Here is a 19,145-nt window from a genome sequence, read left to right on the forward strand (position 1 = left end):
GTAAACCTGTTTCCTGGAAGCACCGGCCCAAAGCCAGATCAGCTTCCCTCTTATGGAAGGAAATAGACTATATTTGCTTTAGGTTGCTGGAGTTTATCTTTCCTCTGCAAACCTAACATTGCTCTCTCCTAAGGCCGTTAGGTCTGTTCCATTGTTTGAGTAAAACTACCCTTCCCCCCCTCACAAATAACTCTTTCTGTGACTTTACTGAGCAGGAAGGCACTTGATTACTAGAATGTACGTGTGTGGGTTATGGCCTATATCGTTGCATTTCACCAACTACCAATAGCTGATAGATTATTGAGCACTTACTCTATACAAAGTACTGAGGTGAACCTTTATTTATGTTCTATAAGACTTGCAACAACCCCGTAAAGGAGATTTTTCAAGTGGGAAAACTGAGAGGTCGCAAGTAAGGGCCAGAGCCAGGATTCAAATGCAGGTCTCCTTGACTCCAAGGCCTAAATCATTAAGCAGTGTGTTGTACTGTGTGTGTGAGGATAGATGGATGGGTGGATGGATGGATGGATGGATGGATAGAAACCTAAATACATGGATGAAAATTTTACTTCTTTTCTCACAAGGACATTCTTTCACTCATTCATTCATTCATTCATTCACTCACTCATTCCTTCATTTATTCAGTCATATTTCTTTCCTATAGCTTGTAAGAGCCACATAAAGGAAGAAGTAATTAGCTTTAGTCATTTATGCAGCAAAAAAAATTTTATTGTGTGCCTTGTGTGTACAACACTCTTAAGTAGGTGATAAATTTACAATAAATTGAATTGTTTTGCCCTTTTTGACCTTGTGGTCTATTGGGGGAGACTTATGATTGCTTCTTCACATTTAGAAATCACTGGTAGTCATCAATGATTTCACACATTATCTCATCTGATCTTAACAAAAGACTAGTCAAATCAAGCAAGCAAATGCCATCTTTCCCATTTTGGGTTAAGTGACTTACCCACGCTCATATAACCCACAAATGGCCAGACCCAAGGACTTAAGACTTCTAATCCAGTACTCCTTCAAGGATACCAGCTTAATTTTATTTTTCTTGGTGTTTTAGGACAATCAAATAAAGCTTAAACTCTATGGAGGCAAAAAGAAGGCAAAAATTATACAAGGGAACATAGTTGCTTCCAATGGGCTCCTGCACATCCTCGACAGAGCCATGGACAAGATGGCACCCACATTTGAGAGCAACACTGAGGTGAGGCATTTCAGGTAAAAGTTAGGTCAGTCCAAAGCCATCTTTCTTTGTTCCCTGGAGAGTCATACTGAAGAAGAAAATGCACACTATGTGCTTGTCCTTTGTGTGTCCTAGGACCCCAGCCATGGGGAAAATGGGATCATTTCTGTTTTCAGTAGAATTCTGGGTACCTCTGCCAACAGAAAGAAAAGCCTACAATAAAGACAGGCAAGATCTCAATTTTGTGACCTCTTTTATGGCCACATATGATGATTCTGTCCAGTGACCAGTTGTCATGAAAAGTTATCCCTCGTGCTTTGTGGAGGAGGACAGTCCTCACCGCAATAAAAACTTATTCCTTTTGACTCGTTTGATGATGGCCAAAGTCTATTTCCGAACACGCACATCTGAACCACTAATTCAATAACAACAGGAAACATTCTATATGTGTTGCAGTTGACCGGGTTCTTTTCCATCCACATTCACACATAAATTCTGTCATGAACCTTTTAATGTTGGGACATCTATTTCTTAAACCACCTTATTTCTTCTCGTGATTTTTAGAAAACCATAATGACAATGTTACAACCAAGATACAGCAAGTTCAGATCTTTGCTAGAGGTATGTACTTTTCATGAATTTCTGGAAAATGGTTTTATGTCTTGTCTTTTGTATAATGAACAAGGGTGTCAATTATAAATATGTGCTGAGGAATTACTTCAAGTATTTGTCAGAGATAGGTTGTAGATTTAAAATTTCATTTTTCAAATGCAGGAAACCAATGTGGGACATGCTTTAGATGAAGACGGGGCTGATGGACCATACACCATTTTTGTTCCAAGTAATGAAGCATTAGTTAATATGAAGGATGGCACTCTTGATTACCTCCTTTCTCCAGAGGTATGGTATCCTACTTACTCTGACGGCATCATGTCAGCATTACTGCCTCAGTCTGCACCCATACAGATTTTTTCCTAAACTAGGGATGTCCAATAAATAACATATGTATCACCACCTACCCTCCCTCAACCAAGGCAGAAATCGTTAATCAATCACAGTTCTCTGGAACTATGGTTGTGGCTCCAATCTCCTGGTCAGAGTTCCAAGTAGCTATTACCAGTCAGTTAGACTGAGCACAGGAAATAAAATCTATCTGCAACCCCAGATCTAAATGATTGCTTTGATTTTTCCTGGGTCTTCAAATATTTCTCACTAGCAAAATCAAGATTTTAAGTTCCCTCCAACTCTAAAACTACCTAGAAAATGAATTCTAAACCAGGCCATTCTGGACCAGGTGTAGGCTAAATTTGAAAGGAATAAATGTTATTTTTAGATGCTCCATTCATTCCCTTCCATTGCTTCCATCTCTCTTCATAATAACCCTCTCCTTATATACCATAATCCTTCAACTCTTTCACATTTTCCTCCAGAAAGGAGATTTTTTTTTTTACTCCTTCACACAAGAATGTAAATGACTAAAACCATTTCAGGTGTTTCCTCTCCCAGAAATAACAGCCTTAAACTGAACAGAGGGGTAACAAATTATGGAATTTTGTTCATTAGAATGTCAAATGATGGAATTATAGGAAGGGCCACAAGCTTTCCTCCAGTGCCCTGAAATTATGCCACCATCTTGGAAATGGGGCCAGACTATCCATGACCTCATGTAGATCAGTTCATTATACAGAATGGGGGGTCTGGATCTTTTAGAGTAGTGATTCCCAAACTTCAGTAGACTTAGGAATCACCCATGGGGCTTGTTAAAGTAGAAAGTTTCACAAACCATACCCCAAGAATTTTGATTTAATGACACCTGTATGAGACCTAAAAATAGACATCTGGGGAAGAACCAACTTTCTAACCCAGGTGACCTGGGCTACACTGTTTTTTGAAACCTCAAACTCATTGCATGTATAGTTTAGAGATGTACATGGATACATACCTTTCTAGAATACTTTCAGGTATCTACAAGGATATTTTGCTTTCAGAAAACTTTGGATTAAAAATATGTGGATTGAGGAGATAAATCAGAAGGTAATCTCTTACACTGCAAATAGATGTTCAACATATTAAAACATTGCTACAGGTTTCCACTTAAAATGTCAGATTTCCCAGTGTCTTCAAGATAGGATGCTATTTTTAAAATACTATTCACATGCAAGTTTTCCGAAATGTAGCTATTGCAGAAAGATGGTTATAGCTCTCTTTGGAGCTCACACTCATACTTACTTTTAAAGCTAAAAAGTAATGTGGCTCCCCTAGGAAATTATTAAAATCTTGAGATTATATGGCCTCGCTGAGTACATGGCTTCTTATATGATACCATTAAAAAAAATAATATTAAAGGAGTTCTCAGACACCTAACCAGCTACACTTAAAATTAAAACAAAACGTTTTAACTAGAATTGAAAAAAATCAACCTCCCTGATTTTCTGTCAAGCAATTTTGCTCAGAAACCTCTTGTCTTCCTCTCTCCTCATAACTCCTTCCAGCTGTGGCTGGAGCTGGCTTGCTCTGGCTCTGGAGAGTAGATTGTGAACCTCTTCCCAGCTTAGTTCAGTGAGATAACCTTGTAGCTTGAAATTCTCACCTATGGTAAGAATATTACCATGACAGAAATTGGCCAACTCTATAAATCTGGGCTACTTTTTTCCCCTGTAGAACCGATTTACCAGGACACTACTGCTTCTGGCTCTCAATCTCCTTGTTCTCAAAGGCAGTACTTTTCTTCCCACAAAGAATATAAAAATTTCAAATCTCTTTTTTCTTAGCCCAAACTGTTCTTCTACTTTAATTCCTAGGTGAGGAATCAAATGATCATTTCTGCTCTTTTCTCAGGTCCAGAACCTGTTCAGTTAAAACTTCTCAATCTGTAGGAAGGTCCTTCTCTCTCCATGCATTTTAATAGCATCTTTTAGCTTTATTTCGGGGAACAACCTCAGCTGGAGACAGTAAAGCCCCCATCAGCTAAGCCAGTGAAATGGAAAATAAACTGATTTCATTAGAGGAATGGTTTCTAATTCTGATTTTGGAATGCCGTGTTTCCTTTCCAGTGTATCTTTCTGCTTCTCCCTGAGGCAAAATTTCTGTCCTGAAACCACCCTATCCCCACAGAGACCACAGCTACTGATTACCAGCCCCAGTTTATGACTTCATCACTGAACTAGGCAAAATGAAAGCAGAGGATACCAGAGACTGGCCCTTGCCAGCTCACAGATACCCTGCAAGTAAAATGGGACAAAGGGAGGTGAAATTAAAGAGTTGAAGGTCACATTAACAGTTTGGTAGAAAACCCGCTCTCTTTCTGCCCTAGCATCAAAAGGCTTGGTTTTTTGTTATTTTTACCTAAAACAGCAGGGAGGAAGCGAATGTCTTCATAAGGGAAAGGGTGCACTACACCGACAGGCTCCCCAACACCAGCAGCACCTGGACACACATCCTGTCAATTTGAGCCGCGCTGGACTGAATGATGACCTTCATGGCTCCCAGCCACGGGACAGGAGACAGGCTCTCCACAATGGCAGGAATGACGCTCATCCATCCCTTTGTCCCTTTTATTCTCCTCTTTCTTGTAAAAAGGATCCAACACCAATGAATCCGTAGGGCTTTAGGAGTGAATTACCCAGCTGATAAAGGCTTTCCTACAGAATCGGAGGGTTGGAAGGGGTCCACACCAGGCCCGTTCTCTTGCAGGTGAAACCAAGACTAGAGGAGCTAAGTGGCTAGCTCAAGGTCACAGAAGCAGACTCGGGATTAGAACTCAAGACGCCAACGTCCAGCTCAGTGCTCTTCCCAGGACCTCTTCCCCCATTCAACTTATTGGCGCAGATGTTTACGCAGGGTCCGCTGTGGGTCCTGCACTGTACCACCTGGCGACGCTGATTAATAAGCCAGACAGGCCCCGTCCCTGCCTTGCAAGAGTTTGCAGCCCAGTTTGGGCTGACGTTCCCCGGCGGTCCCCACTTTTTCTCACATTTTCTGCCACTGAACGTCCAAACTTGTAATAGCATTGCGTCTACCCCCAAGCCCTCACTTCTGAGTACCATAAAGCAGCTGCAAGGGGAAGTGAAGACCCAGAGTCAAAGTGACTTGCTCAAAGCCATGCAGGAACAGAGCCAGGGCTCCAGAAAACATCACTTCCAGGGCTGGCTACCTGGTGTCCAACTTGAACATTCTTACGGAAACCCTGCTCTGCGCATACTGCCTTTGGCTTATGGATGTGGTGGCCATGCAATCCATCATCCACACCGGGACACCTGAGAGCGAATGGGGCTGCCAAAATAACAGGTGTGAACCAGGGCCGTCCCAGACAAGCCAGGATGCTGCCTGCGGGTAACTCCCCAGGCGCAGGGACCAAGAACAAATGCAGAAGGGAGTCTGAGAGAATGGAACTCAGATTCAGCAGGGATTTCTTTTGGCCTGGGACTTTTCGCTATTGTAACGTGTCCCTAGAATGGTCAGCCTCTGGAAGGTTACTATGATCTTGATTCGTGATCCTCCTCCTGTCCAAGCCAGAGTAACCATGGCTGTGCCACGTGAGAAGCAGAACTCAAGGATGGCGGGGTCTGGGTGGCTCAGCTGGTTCAACATCCAACTCTTGGCTTCAGCTCAGGTCATGATCTCACAGTTCATGGGATCGAGTCCCACGTTGGGCTCCGAGCTGACAGGATGGAGCCTGCTTGGCATTCTCTGTCTCTGTCTCTGTCTCTGTCTCTGTCTCTAATAAATAAATAAACATTTTCAAAAATAAAGAAGCAGAACTTAAGGGCTATGAAGCTTCTAACTCTCAGCTCTGACTCTACTGGGAGATTGCAGACATCCTGCAGCAGACCGCCATGGCCACTGGTCCCCAGAGAGAATGGTTCCCCATGCTCCTCACCTCTGTACGCTCTCCCCACGGCACCCCTGTGGGGACCTGCTGATGGTCCCAAGGCTCTCTTTTTCCCTCTGCTGCTACAGTTTTTCCAAAGTATGAGAAATCTTTGAAGGAGAGATGACCATGTACCATGGTAGCACAGAAGGGGAAAACATCCTGACCACATATTCCTAAGGATTGTATATTCCTAAATAACCAGTATGTGGTCTGACAAGCAGGCATTTATTTATAGAGAAAGAAAACAGAATCCTAAACTGAGGCTCTCTTAGAAAATCCAGAATGTAGCTTTAGACACTCAGAGAGGTAATGGAGCAGAGTGACTGAGAACTTCTTAGTCTTATACCCTAGGTTAACTTTGGGACATCTGTCGCGTCTTTAAAACTCGGTGTTATCATGCATAAAATGAGTCGATAGCAGTCCCTCCCCCATAGGTTTTTAAGAAAATTAAATAAAATGTGTGCATAATGTTTTCAGAACAGTCCCTGACACAAAGCAGGGATTTGGTGAATGTTAGCTATTTGCAGATGGGGTTTTTCTCACCTTCCACTTCCTAGTGAAGAGTTAATGGGTCATTTATTTTTCTTATTTTTTATTTATGTGCCCAGAGTCACTGGAGGAGGTACCCACAAGAGGGGGAAAGTTGTGTTTTCTGCAATGACTAAAGAAGTATTTTGATTCCTTTGCAGGGATCTCGGAAGCTTCTGGAACTCGTCAGATACCACATTGTCCCATTTACTCAGGTTGGCCCCACTTTCCTGCTCTATTTTTCCCTGCTTTCCACATATCTGACCCCTCTTAAATTCCATTATTACAGTGCTAGAAAATGTGTGACAATTGTTCTTTATCTGTAGCCCTGAGCATACCCTTAGCAATGAATAGTGAGCCTGTTATCAGAGAAATCCTCAAAGCCACAAAACTCATGACATCAAAGCTCCCATTATTTATTTCATAGACTTCCAGGCTATTTTTTCCCAGTGAGAACTTTACAAAATCAGGGCTCTATGCATTGCTCAAAAAGTCTCTATTGTTCTCTTTTGCAGCTTGAAGTGGCCACTCTCATTTCGACCCCACACATTAGGAGCATGGCCAACCAGATCATACAGTTCAACACAACCAACAACGTAGGTGAAAATTTTACCGCAGGTGTCATGACTCATATGCATTTATGCTCTGCTTATGCTTGTTCATCATGTTATCCTACCTCTATGCTAACTCACAGGCTTACAATCTTTATGATTATTTCATTCGCTTGCCATTTCCTTCATTTCATTATTTCAATTCATTATTAATTTGCTGAGCAGCTACATGTGTGAGACTCTGAACTAGATGCCAAGGATAAAGCAATGAAGAAGACAAGCTTACATTTCAGCAAGGAAAACAGACTTTAAACAAGGAATTAGCAGCCAGTTAATTATTTAATTATAATTGTAAGAAGTGTCATTGTAATTATAATGAGAGCTTACAATAGGAGGAGGCTGTACCAGTCTGGGGGTCTAGAGGTCCTCAGTGAGGGAGCAATGTATTAGCCAAGCTTCAACGGATGAGTACAGTAAACTTGGTCAGAGATGAGTAGAAGAGAGTTCCAGGCAGAAGGGAGAACATGTGCAAAGGTCCTGAGGTGGGAGGGAACATGACTTATTCAAGAAACTCCGTGAGGCAGTGTTATTCCAGTACTTCTCGGAGCTAATACAGCCAAAGTCTGACAGCATGCAGATTATGGTTCTTGTTGATTCACTGTTGGTGGTGATGATGATGATGATTCATCTTTTCTGTATCTACCGAGTTGCAACTATGTGCTAGACATCATTCTGGGTCCTATATGTAGCCCACTGAGCAAATAGGGAAAAGTCTCTAGCTGCATGGAACTTTCATTCTAGTGAATAGGATGACAGACAATAAACAAATTAAGTAAGTAAAACACAGCATCTATTAGAAAGTAGTAAGTGCTAAGGCAAACAAACAAACAAACAAGGGGCTGAAGCAAGGGTGGGGCTGACATTTTACATAAAGTGCCCAAGAAATCCTCATGGAGGAGAAAATATCAGGGCAAAGTCCTGAAGGAAATGAAGGAACAAGCAGCATGAATATCTGGAGGAAGGAACATTCTAGAGACAGGAAACAAAGAAAGGATATTCCTGGATGAGAAACAGCAAGTTCATCATGGCTGGAACTGAGGGGTTGAAGGAGGAGCGGTAGGAGAAGTCAAGGCAGTAGGAGGGAGAAGGAGAAGTGGGGTCAGGTCACACATGGCCGAAGAACTCTTTACTTTAAATGAGATGAGAGACCGTGGGGGATTTCAAGCAGGGCAGATGACATGATCGGATGCATGTTCAGGAAAGGCTAGTCTGGAGCTGAAGCTAGCTGGAGCTAGTCTGGAGAAGAACGATGGTGACTCAGACCAAGGAGCAGGGGTGTGGGAAGACGTGGATGCATTCTGAAGCTATTTTGAAGGAAGCCTCAAGAGAATTTGCTGATGGATTAGAGGAAGAAGACTCCTGAGCTTCTGACTCGACCCCCCAGAAGGATGGAGTTGCCATTAATACTGCAGCTGGAGCAGATTTGGGGGGAGTGGTGTGGAGGTCAGAATTCTTTGCTAATCTATTCATTTTCTGCTCCCTGCCTACAACATTAGCAAGGGCTTGTCTGGTTTGGTTTTGGTTTTGGTTTTGGTTTTGGGGTGGGTTTTTTTGTGTTTTTTTTTGTTTTTTGGGGTTTTTTTTTTACTGATGTATCCCCAGCACCTAAAGCAGAGCTTAATACAAGGTCAGTAAATGTATCTGAATGAATAGATCCCCAATTCGCCAACAGAGAGGTAAAACAGTTACGCCAAGGTCTCTTAGCAAATACATTATAGAGCTGGAATATGAGCCCAGCCCTTCTCATAGCAACCTTCCACTCAAAAAAAAGTTAAGTGATGTTGAAGACTCTTTAGAGAGGTTGCCACTACTCAGCTCTGCCTGAGGATTGCTGGCCCTGCAGGACAGAACAAAAGGTGTCATTGCTTCTTTCCAGGGACAGATTCTGGCAAATGGTGTAGCAATGGAAGACACTGAAGTCACTGCCAAAAATGGTCGAATCTACACCCTGACTGGAGTTCTTGTTCCTCCCTCCATTGTGCCCATTCTGCCTCACCGATGTGATGAAACCAAGAGAGAGATGAAATTGGTAAGGAAACTAGAAAAATAAAGAGGGGCCCCTAAACAGCCCCACAGAGTAGGCAACATTCTTTCCTCTCACAATTCTCAGGAAGCTGACAAGGAGAATTTCACCACAGGAGACTCATTCCAGAGGGGTTTCCGCCTCCATGAAGAGGCAGGCAGACCCAAGGTCCTATTTCATAAAGTGTTAATGAAAGCTCCACTGGGGAATTTTCCACAATGATCGATGCCTTCCAGCTATATTGGCTTTTTAGAGCTGCCATAACAAACTACCACAAACTCAGAGGCTTAGAGCAACAGAAATTTATTCTCTCACAATTCTGGCGGCCAGTGGCCTGAAATCAAGGGATTAGCAGGGCTGTGCTCCCTCTGAAGGCTCTGGAAGGGAGATCCTTCCTTGCCTCTTCCGGCTACTGCTGCCTCCCAGTGATCCTTGGCATTGGCTTTCTTCCCTGTGTAGGTCACTGTGTGTCCCCTTCGCTTCTTTTAAGGACACCAGTCATTAGATTCAGAGCCGACCCTAATCTAGTATGACCCCATCTTAACTAACTACATTTGCAAAGACTCAATCAGGAGAACATGAATTTGGTGGGGAACACTATTCAACCCACTACCCTTGAAGAAGCAGGATCAATCCCTGTCTCTGTCACCTGGGACTACCTTGCTCCAGGTCCATAGCTTTACTCTAAGAAACTTAAAATAGAATTTCTTCTCAGGGAGATGCTCTGGCCTCACCAATCAACCATCTTTCTGTTTTTCTTTTCAAATACCAAACTTTCTATTTGCCTAAGAGCTTGGGTACCCTCTAATGGCCTTTCCTGTTTCCATAGCAACTTACTTGGTTCAGCTGCTTCTCTTCAAAGCACCCCAAATTTCAACACTGCTGCACATGTAATCTTTCAGTTCCCATGGAAACCATACCCCCAAAGTTGCAGCAATAATAGGTCTGGGACACTCAATAATACTCTTCAGGACACTTCAATAATGCTTCAATGATTGTTCTCAAAATATCCTTGGAATATGGGCATTGAACAAGGAATAATGGCCTCATTTTATAGGTTTTATTTATTCCCTCTTCTTATCGTGAAGGCTGGAAATAGCCAGTTGGACACCTGGCACAGGATTGTGGCTGGCTCTTCTGATACGTTTTAGGATATTGTGATGGGACTAGTCCTCTGTGCCCTTCATATACCATAAGGAGGATTTGATTCAACTCTGAGCACCACCTTTTAAGAGAGGCAGAGAGTCACTTTCACGGCCAGTTTCTGGCAGTGATTTATGCTTGGTTCATTCTCTGAAAAAAGTTTTGGCAAGTGCATCACCTGGCTTGGGCCGGGGTGAAGATCAGAATAGGCCAGCTGAGAATAGTCTCATCTTCTATTGCAAAGGTGAAAGATTTAGGAAAATAGGGTCTCTGCCAGAAAGACTCAACAGGAGTCTAATTATTGACTTCAGAGCTTCCCCACCCCAAGCAGCTGCAACTCAATATGTGACTTTGAGAGGCAACCCAAAGGATTTTGGTTTAATAGGAGAAAGAGCTTGCCAACACCTGCCTTAGGATAGTCTTCTTTTACTATTTTCTCTGGGTTTAAGGCCAAATCTATATGCTCTACATGATTTAGGATGGTTTCGATGAGGTCTATTAAAAGTACAAATGCATTCTCTGTGAAATATTTAGGGCAACACAGACTAGGAGAGGCAGGCAGTGTCTAGAAGTCTCAATTTTCACCAGCTTGAACCCATAGCTGCCTTTAGGTATGTATGTTTAGAGGTTTAATTAGTAATTCTCTGTTCTAGTTAGAGCCCCCGCAGGAAACAGAACTTATCCCAACAGTTCAAATGAAGAGACTTTAATGAAAACACTACTACAGAGAGGTGGGCAGGGCTAAGGAGACAAACCAGTGATGCTGGGGCATCCAAGGAGAAGTAATGGCAGGAAACCATTACCACCCAAGACCAAAGAAGTGAGGAGGGAAGGGACTGGAGGTACCTGAACCCAATGAGGGCTGGAAGGATGGAAGAAGTGACATCTATCAGGAGCTATAGGAATGATATCCAAGCAGAGATGTAGGGAAGAAGTACCTTGATCTTGCCCTTCTCCTACCCACCAGTCTCCTGCTGGCACCTCACATTGGCCAAGACCAATCAGAAGCTGGCAGGAGAGGCTGAGAGACCGTTCTTTGACGTCTACCTGCTGGAGCACAGAGCCCAATAGAGAAGGTCAGAGAATTGATCTGGAAAGATTTGGAGGCACACACCCCTCTCCTTCCTCCTGAATTCAGAACCAATAAAGCAAGAAGCCCAAGGGAGTGAAAGGCAGAGATTCAACATTCAGCTCCACTGGTGGGAAGCTAATTGGAGTACAAAGCCATAAGTGTGCGGCCAGCACTAATGCGTCACCCCTAGCAGGTGGACAACTGCAGTGCCTCCCTGGGGACAGGCGCCTTACATGGCACAGAGTCAATCAGAAGCCTGAGGCCAGTGGACCTACAGTCTGACCCTGAAAGCGGGGGTGGAGTGGGCCGCTCTGAACAGGCTGAGCTCCAGGTCCCAATCCCCCTGGCACTGACTTCACTCCTCGCTGGAGAGGCAGCAGTGGGGAGTGGAGACAGAGGCCTCGACTGTTGAACTAGTGGAACCCCCTCCGTAGGAGGGACACATGAGACTGGATCGGGTGGTCCCTGCTCCCTCTTCCAGGGGCACCTGTACTGATCCATTGTCTTCCCTTCCAGGGCACCTGTGTGAGCTGTTCCCTGGTGTATTGGAGCAAATGTCCTGCTAATTCTGAGCGCACAGTGAGTGTGACAGCTTCATGAAACCACACAACACCCAAGCAACCCCCACTGGTGGTGTTTTTCATCCTTTCTACCTTTCTTCTTAAAAGATATTAATTCAGGGGTGCCTGGGTGGCTCAGTCAGTTAAGCATCTGACTCTTGGTCTCTGCTCAGGTCATGATCTCACAGTTTGTGGGTTCGAGCCCCACATCAGGCTCTGCACTAGCCGTGTGGGGCCTGCTTGGGATTGTCTCTCTTTCCCTCTCTCTCTGCCTCTCCCCTGCTCACTCTTTTTCTCTATCAAATAAATAAACTGAAAAAGAAAAAAGATATCTATTCCAACTGGGGTAACTTCACACTAGCTCTTAGCCTACTATATGGGGAAGGGTAGACAGAGCTGTGTTTGAATCCTTGCTCATTAACCCTAGGTGCATTATTGCTTAGCCTTTACACTAACTTCCTTTGTCTGTAAGTAATAATAATAATAATAACAATAATAGGATTAGCATAGATAAAAACCCAAGTACAATACGTATCAAGTGGCTACTCAGTAAAGGTTCATTCCTTCCCTACTTAGCCCTCCTAAGTTTGTGCAGGGGGGGCAAACCTTTACCTTCACCATCTTAAGGTCTCCAGCTGGGCCTGAGAATTAAATTAACATTAGACGGATTAACAAGAGGAAAGTTCACAGCTTTAACATGCTCCTTGGGAGCCCCCTGAGGAAAATGAAGAGGCAAAGAAATGGCAAAACCCAAACTTTTATATAGTAGGTTGACTAAAGAGAGGCAATTGTGGAAAAGTCACGAAAACGTACAGGAAGGCTCGAGGAAGTTCACAGCTATTTTAACAAGGTCCACTGGTGCAGGTTTTTCTTGACCTCAGCTTCCTGTCTCTGGTGACAAGATGTCTCTTGGGTCCTGATGCAGGGAGGGCATCTTTCACAGGACAGTTTGATCTCCTGTTTTCAGAAAGAAATGGGGAGGTCAGAAGCCAGAGTGTCCCTTTTCTATCTGCTGTTTTTCAAGTGCTTTGAGTCAAAATAATCCCTATGCCGAAATGGCCTTATTTGGCACATTCTGCCACACCATACTCCTGTTTGCCCTTCCTAAGCATTTTTCTAGATAGAAATACAAAGACTATCAAGAAAATGATATTAGGACCATCAAACCCTTTTCAAGTTTCACTGAATTCTGGACACATCTAATGAGAGCTGGTTCCTAGAGCATAAAGACAAATGAGTTACTGTTTTGTTCTGGTTTTGTTCTTGTGTTGAGAAGCTCTAATCTAACAAGGAAACAGATAGTATATAATAATCCAGAATTCACATGTCAAGGACTCTACTGGTGGCAAAAGCAAAATGCTCCAAGGTAAAATTGATGAGAGAAATTTCTGCCTATAATTTTGTCCTAAAAGAGAGCATATCAACCAGAAGTTTCATTCAACACTAGCATAGATCACTAGGGAAGGACATGAGATCTTTAACACAATCCTACTGAGAAGCACTTAATAAGGCAAAACGTTAAAATTAAATGGGCACAGCTGTTCAGGTATTTATTTTGCTCAGTACAGCCATCACCGCTGAGTCCTGCAGGATGCTGTCAACCAGGGAATATGGAGAGGGAGGAGAAAAGAGGAAATCATGTTGACTAGCATCAGTAATTGTTGTGTGCCAGACATTGTTCTAAATGCTTTATATAGCAAACCTATGAGGTAGGTATATTATCATTATATCCATCGTGTAATCTGGGAATGAGGTAAGGAAACATAGAATATCTTGCACAAGGTCACACAGCTAATATGTGGCAAAACCATGACTCTACATTGCCTCAGCCCAAGTAAGGAAAAGAAGGAGAGGAAGAAGGGGTAATTAGACCATGGGTTAGAACCAGAAAAGCCTCAAAACTGCCCTTTGCAGGCTCCTATGATCTAGACTTGCTTAATTATCCTGAGATCCAACAAGAGGACTGAATATTTCTTCTTCAGTGTCCTCAAAATTCCTTTATATATCTCAGATTTTAGGATTTTATAGTCCGTGAAATTCTCAGTGCTACCTTCTTAAGCTTCAGCATCAACGTTTCTCTGACATAAACTTTGAGCCAGGGACAAAATGCTTACGATAAAACCTGGGATCAGCATTATCGTCCCATTTCACAGATGAGGCAGCTGAGGCCCACAGAGACTACGTGACTTGCCTCTGCTATCCTAAAGCTAGTACATGGTAAGACCCATTCTCAGGACATTTTAGAAAAAAAAGATTTACCTGTCTGGGCCTCAGTTCCCTCATCTACAAAGAGGGATGAAAAATATCCACATGGAGTTAAAGATAAATGACCTCATATATGCAATGTGTCTGCCTTTAGTAAGTTCTCGCTGAAATGGGAGCTCTAGATAATTATGATTAGGCACCAGGGGTTACAGAGTGAAAAGTTGCATTTAAACCTGCCCCCCTACCCATACACACCACTCCTGATTGTAGATCTTTCTACAAATTAGAGAGAGACTCTCTACTGCCTCCAAAATTTCTATATAGCAGGAGCTTAGGGATGGCTATTGATTGGAAGGGAGGCTAAGCCACATCCTGGATGAACAGGAAAGTGTTCCCTGATTGATTGGCAATGTCTGCTATGGCACGAGAGGAGATGTAAAGATAAATGTGCCCTTATTTGTGCAAATCCCGCCTGTATTCTACCAAGAAGGTAACCGAGGCCTAAAGAAGGTGACTGAGCTCCGGCTGGGAGCCACGTGGGCTGGTGTGCTCTGGGGCGCTTCCCTGACATCGACAGTAAATGGAAGTAGGATGTCCAGTATATGCAGAAGCTGACCAACCCCCAGAGGACCTCAAAACACAGACTCAGTGCATTTTTCCCATTGGCTTTCTTCCAGACGCTCTTCACACACAGATGTGTCTATACTGGCAGAATAAGGAGCCTGAAGAGCGGCTGTGCCAGATACTGTAATGCCACTGTGAAGGTGAGGCCAGCAGCAAAGGGCAGCTCCAGGGCGACGCTCTTGGGCCTCAGGGTCTGCGGGCTCACAGGTTGCTGGTGGGGCCTTGGCAATGTCTTCCTACAGGGGAATGGAAGGGCGGGCTCTACATGGTGTCTGGGTCACCCCCCTCCCTGCATCCCTCTCTCCTGTGGCTCCCTATCGCTCTTAACACAGAGCCTACACTCCCGATGCTCCCGCACGGCCCAGCCTCTGCCAGGGCTCCGACCTGTCTCTTACCCTCACTCCCACATCAGAACGTGCATGCTTTCCCCTCCCTCCCTCGGAGAACTCTTCCAGGATTGTCTTGGAACTGGTTCATCTTTCAAGTGTTTAACTCACCCCCTGTCACCACCCAATGCACAGTGGCCCCCCAGTCTCCCCTGACCTTTGTCCCCACCTGCCACCATTTCACTACAGTATTTTGTCTTCCCAGCGATTACAGATCTCGGAAACTTTCTAACTTTCTTTCTTTCTTTCTTTCTTTCTTTCTTTCTTTCTTTCTTTCTTTCTCTCTTCCTTCCTTCCTTCCTTTCTTTCTTTCTTTCTTTCTTCCTTCCTTCCTTCCTTCCTTCCTTCCTTCCTTCCTTCCTTTCTCCCTTCCTTCCTTCCTTCCTTCCTTCCTTCCTTTCTTCCTTCCTTCCTTCCTTTCTTCTTCTTTCCTTTCTTTCTTTCTTTTTCTTTCTTCCTTCCTTCCTTCCTTCCTTCCTTTCTTCCTTCCTTCCTTCCTTCCTTCCTTTCTTCTTCCTTCCTTTCTTTCTTTCTTTTTCTTTCTTTCTTCCTTCCTTTCTTCCTTCCTTCCTTCCTTTCTTCCTTCCTTTCTTCCTTCCTTCCTTTCTTCTTCCTTCCTTTCTTTCTTTCTTTTTCTTTCTTTCTTCCTTCCTTTCTTCCTTCCTTCCTTCCTTCCTTCCTTCCTTTCTTCTTCCTTCCTTTCTTTCTTTCTTTTTCTTTCTTCCTTCCTTTCTTTCTTCCTTCCTTTCTTTCTTCCTTCCTTCCTTTCTCCCTTCCTTCCTTTCTTCCTTCCTTCCTTTCTTCCTTCCTTCCTTCCTTCCTTCCTTCCTTCCTTCCTTCCTTTCTTTCTTTTTTTTAATTTGTGGTCTCTTCCTGGACTTGATAGACCATGGGCTGCATGAGCACAAGCCTTCACGTCTCGTTCTCACGGTGCCAGAGCCGGGTTGGCACGCGGTCGGCCTTAGTACATGTGTGGCAAGCAGATGGCTGTGCACCAGCCGTGCTGTCATCTGCAAGAGAGAAAGTCGGGCTCACACAGGGTTGATTATAATAATGGAAATTAAAATATACTTCCTTTGAGGAATTGGCACTCTGCTTGCGGTTTCAAAAAGCAACATGCATTTTGTTTTTCAGATACCAAAGTGCTGCAAAGGCTTCTACGGGCCGGACTGCAACCAGTGTCCAGGAGGCTTCTCGAATCCGTGCTCTGGGAACGGCCAGGTGATGAAAACTTTGTCATGAATGCTGAGGTTGACCTGTCCTAAGTCAAGTGGAAAAATAAGTTTTAAAATCACTAAACCAAGAAGTGTTACAGTGTCAACCACTACTCCCAGGAAGTACAAGAAATAGATCAGTTGCTAAAAGAACAGAAGGTTCTGCAGCAGAAGGAATCTGGGGACAGAGGGCAACAGGGGTGGGGAGTGGGGAGTCTGGTGGTGTTCCAGGGTTTGCTTTCCTGCTGCTGACCACTTGACCTTGGATAGCTCAACGAGGCTCCCTCTGACCCGACTTTCCTCTTATGGGAGGTAGCAGGGTACCATGCATTGACCTCCAAGATTCCTTCCAAAACTAAGATTCTGTGATAATTTAAACAAACAAAAAAAAGCACTGCCCAGTGATTGCTTTTTTTTTAAGTTTATTTATTTATTTTGAGACAGAGACAGAGACAGAGTGCTAGCGGGGGAGGGGCAGAGAGAGGAGAGAGAATCTTAAGCAGTCTCCGCATCATCAGTGCAGAGCCCGATGTGGGGCTCAAACTCACGAACCATGAGATCATGACCTGAGAGGCAAGATCAAGAGTCAGACGCTTAATTGACTGCACCACCCAGGTGCCCCTGGGTGATTGCCTTTTTCAACCCACCTCCACAACCTAGTAAAATGTAAAGGCCCAAATTTAACTCACCTAGTTTGGAGGCTAAACAAACAAAGGTAAAACGAGCTACGGTTCACATGGGAAATTACAGATCTACGCATTTAAGAAACCCACATCTGAAATATGCCCCTTTTGAGGGGAAGGAAAAACCGCACTCATGAGCGGGTTGAGGTGAGGTGAGGAGAACAGGGCAGAGCGGGTACTAATCAGCTACTGCAGCTGACGGCGGGAGGCACGGGGGCCCGACCGGGATGCGCGGCGAGCGCTGCAAAGCCAACCTGGAAAAGGCTGAAAAGGCAAAAAGTCTTACACTGCAGGGGGAGACACTGCTGTCTGAAGTCATAAAGCAGAGCAATGGAGACAACGGCCAGCCTTCTTGCTGAAGGTCAGTGGCTTGTCACACCATCCCTCAAGCATTGTTTGCAGGTTCCCAGTGCGCCACCGTGACCCCCCTTCCTCCCTGAATGGCTTCCCTTAACGTTCGAGATCCCAACTCAGGAGCCCAAGCCTGTCACTGTTTTAGCATCCTACCCGATACCAATACAACTCTGCTTTCTACAAGGAGTCCCAAAGAGATGGAATCTGCACTCAAAAGAGTCAGGCCATGGCACGATGGCATCTGGGACTCCTTCACGGTTGAGCGTTGTCCTAACGCCCCTGGGGCCTCCTTTGCTCGCAGTGCGCAGATGGCCTCGACGGCAACGGGACGTGCATTTGCCAGGATGGCTTCCAAGGCTCCCAGTGCCAGTTCTGCTCCGACCCCAATAAATATGGACCCCGGTGTGACAAAAGTAAGTGGTACTTCCCAGGCTTCCTCTGGCTCCTCGGCCGGGATCCCTGCTGCACTGCAGCAAAGCAGTAGTGCAAACACGGCCCCTTGGCTAGGCATCAAACAAAGATGCAGTTACATAATCTTGAAAACATGCATCATGCTTTTTAAAATTGCATCATGTATATATTTAAGAGGAGAGATACATAGATCTACCAAAATAAATATCGATGTATGTTTCTTCACTAAGATTAGAACTTGAAAGAACAAAATGATTAGATCAGAGTTGCTGTGGAATCAGGCCGACCAAAGTTAAATCCCCACGCTGCAACTGACAGGTTGTGTGACCTTAGAAAAAGTCTCTCATGGAGCCTCAATTTCCCCATTTATAAAATGAAGTTTGGTACCCACGTCATGGGTTTTTTATGAAATCAGATCATAATTTAAGGCTTTAGCACAGAGCTTGCACCAGCAGGAAATCCGTAGATGGAGCTGTTACTATTCTCACTACTAACTCATCCATTTGTTACAAAGAACACAGCCCTTCCCCTCTCTTACCTTGTCTGATCTTCATAGCTACCTTTGAAGATGGCCAGGACATTAGAGCACAGCAGGGGCACGGCTGCCGATCTTAATCCACTGTTCTTTGTGCCAAATAAGGTTTCTCGGGGAAAAAAAAAATAAAGTTTTATTACAAAGCCTACTAACGCTGGCATTTTTATGAGGCCAGTGGGGCAGGATGCCGAGGTCAGGGAAGACTTGGTGGGGGCTGCCTACACCAACGCCTCTCGTCCTGCTCTGTGGCTGCCTGCCATCCCTGGTGGGAGAGCCTCCCCTTCCTTCTGGCCCCCTGTCCCTTGCCAATTAAGCCCTGGCTGGTTTAAAAGTTTATGAAAAGTCTTTTGTTTTAAATCCAGCCATGCTTTTCCAGCCCTCTCACTCTGGCTCTCTTCCCTATCCTGGATATTGGCTCCAAGCACCCACAGGAATCCCTCTCCCATCACCCTCCTGGGGCAGAACCACAGATGCCTTCCTTTCTGATCATATCCAAATCCCCAAATCCTTGCCACTGAAGTTTGAGAAACTTCCCCTCCTTCCTCTCTCTCCCACATGCATTGGAGCCTGAGTCTGAAGCCCACATTGCAATTTTTAAACACCTGTAATCAAAAGCAAAGTAAACAGCTCACGTGGAAACTGGTAACAGGCATGTGGAACACCAGCTACTACACTGACCTACTGTGTCGGCACTTGGGCACGAACAGAAATGAAATTTGAAGGCCTAA

General features: G+C 44.4%; 1 protein-coding gene across 1 annotated transcript in view; it reads left to right on the forward strand.

Moving 5' to 3' along the window:
- The window catches only part of STAB2 (stabilin 2), a 165,309-nt gene that overhangs the window by 58,283 nt on the left and 87,881 nt on the right, over positions 1-19,145 (forward strand). Inside the window, exons 13-22 of the mRNA XM_047066788.1 lie at positions 1,073-1,216; positions 1,760-1,816; positions 1,970-2,095; positions 6,758-6,811; positions 7,112-7,192; positions 9,084-9,236; positions 11,962-12,024; positions 14,888-14,974; positions 16,355-16,441; positions 17,773-17,884. Coding sequence (XP_046922744.1) covers positions 1,073-1,216; positions 1,760-1,816; positions 1,970-2,095; positions 6,758-6,811; positions 7,112-7,192; positions 9,084-9,236; positions 11,962-12,024; positions 14,888-14,974; positions 16,355-16,441; positions 17,773-17,884 — 964 coding nt within the window. The remainder of the gene's footprint in view (positions 1-1,072; positions 1,217-1,759; positions 1,817-1,969; positions 2,096-6,757; positions 6,812-7,111; positions 7,193-9,083; positions 9,237-11,961; positions 12,025-14,887; positions 14,975-16,354; positions 16,442-17,772; positions 17,885-19,145) is intronic.

This window comes from Lynx rufus, unplaced genomic scaffold (genome assembly GCF_022079265.1).
Source record: "Lynx rufus isolate CCGP_SWC_20201006 ecotype Redwood Valley unplaced genomic scaffold, mLynRuf1.p SCAF_7, whole genome shotgun sequence".
Classification (NCBI taxonomy): Eukaryota; Metazoa; Chordata; class Mammalia; order Carnivora; family Felidae; genus Lynx; species Lynx rufus.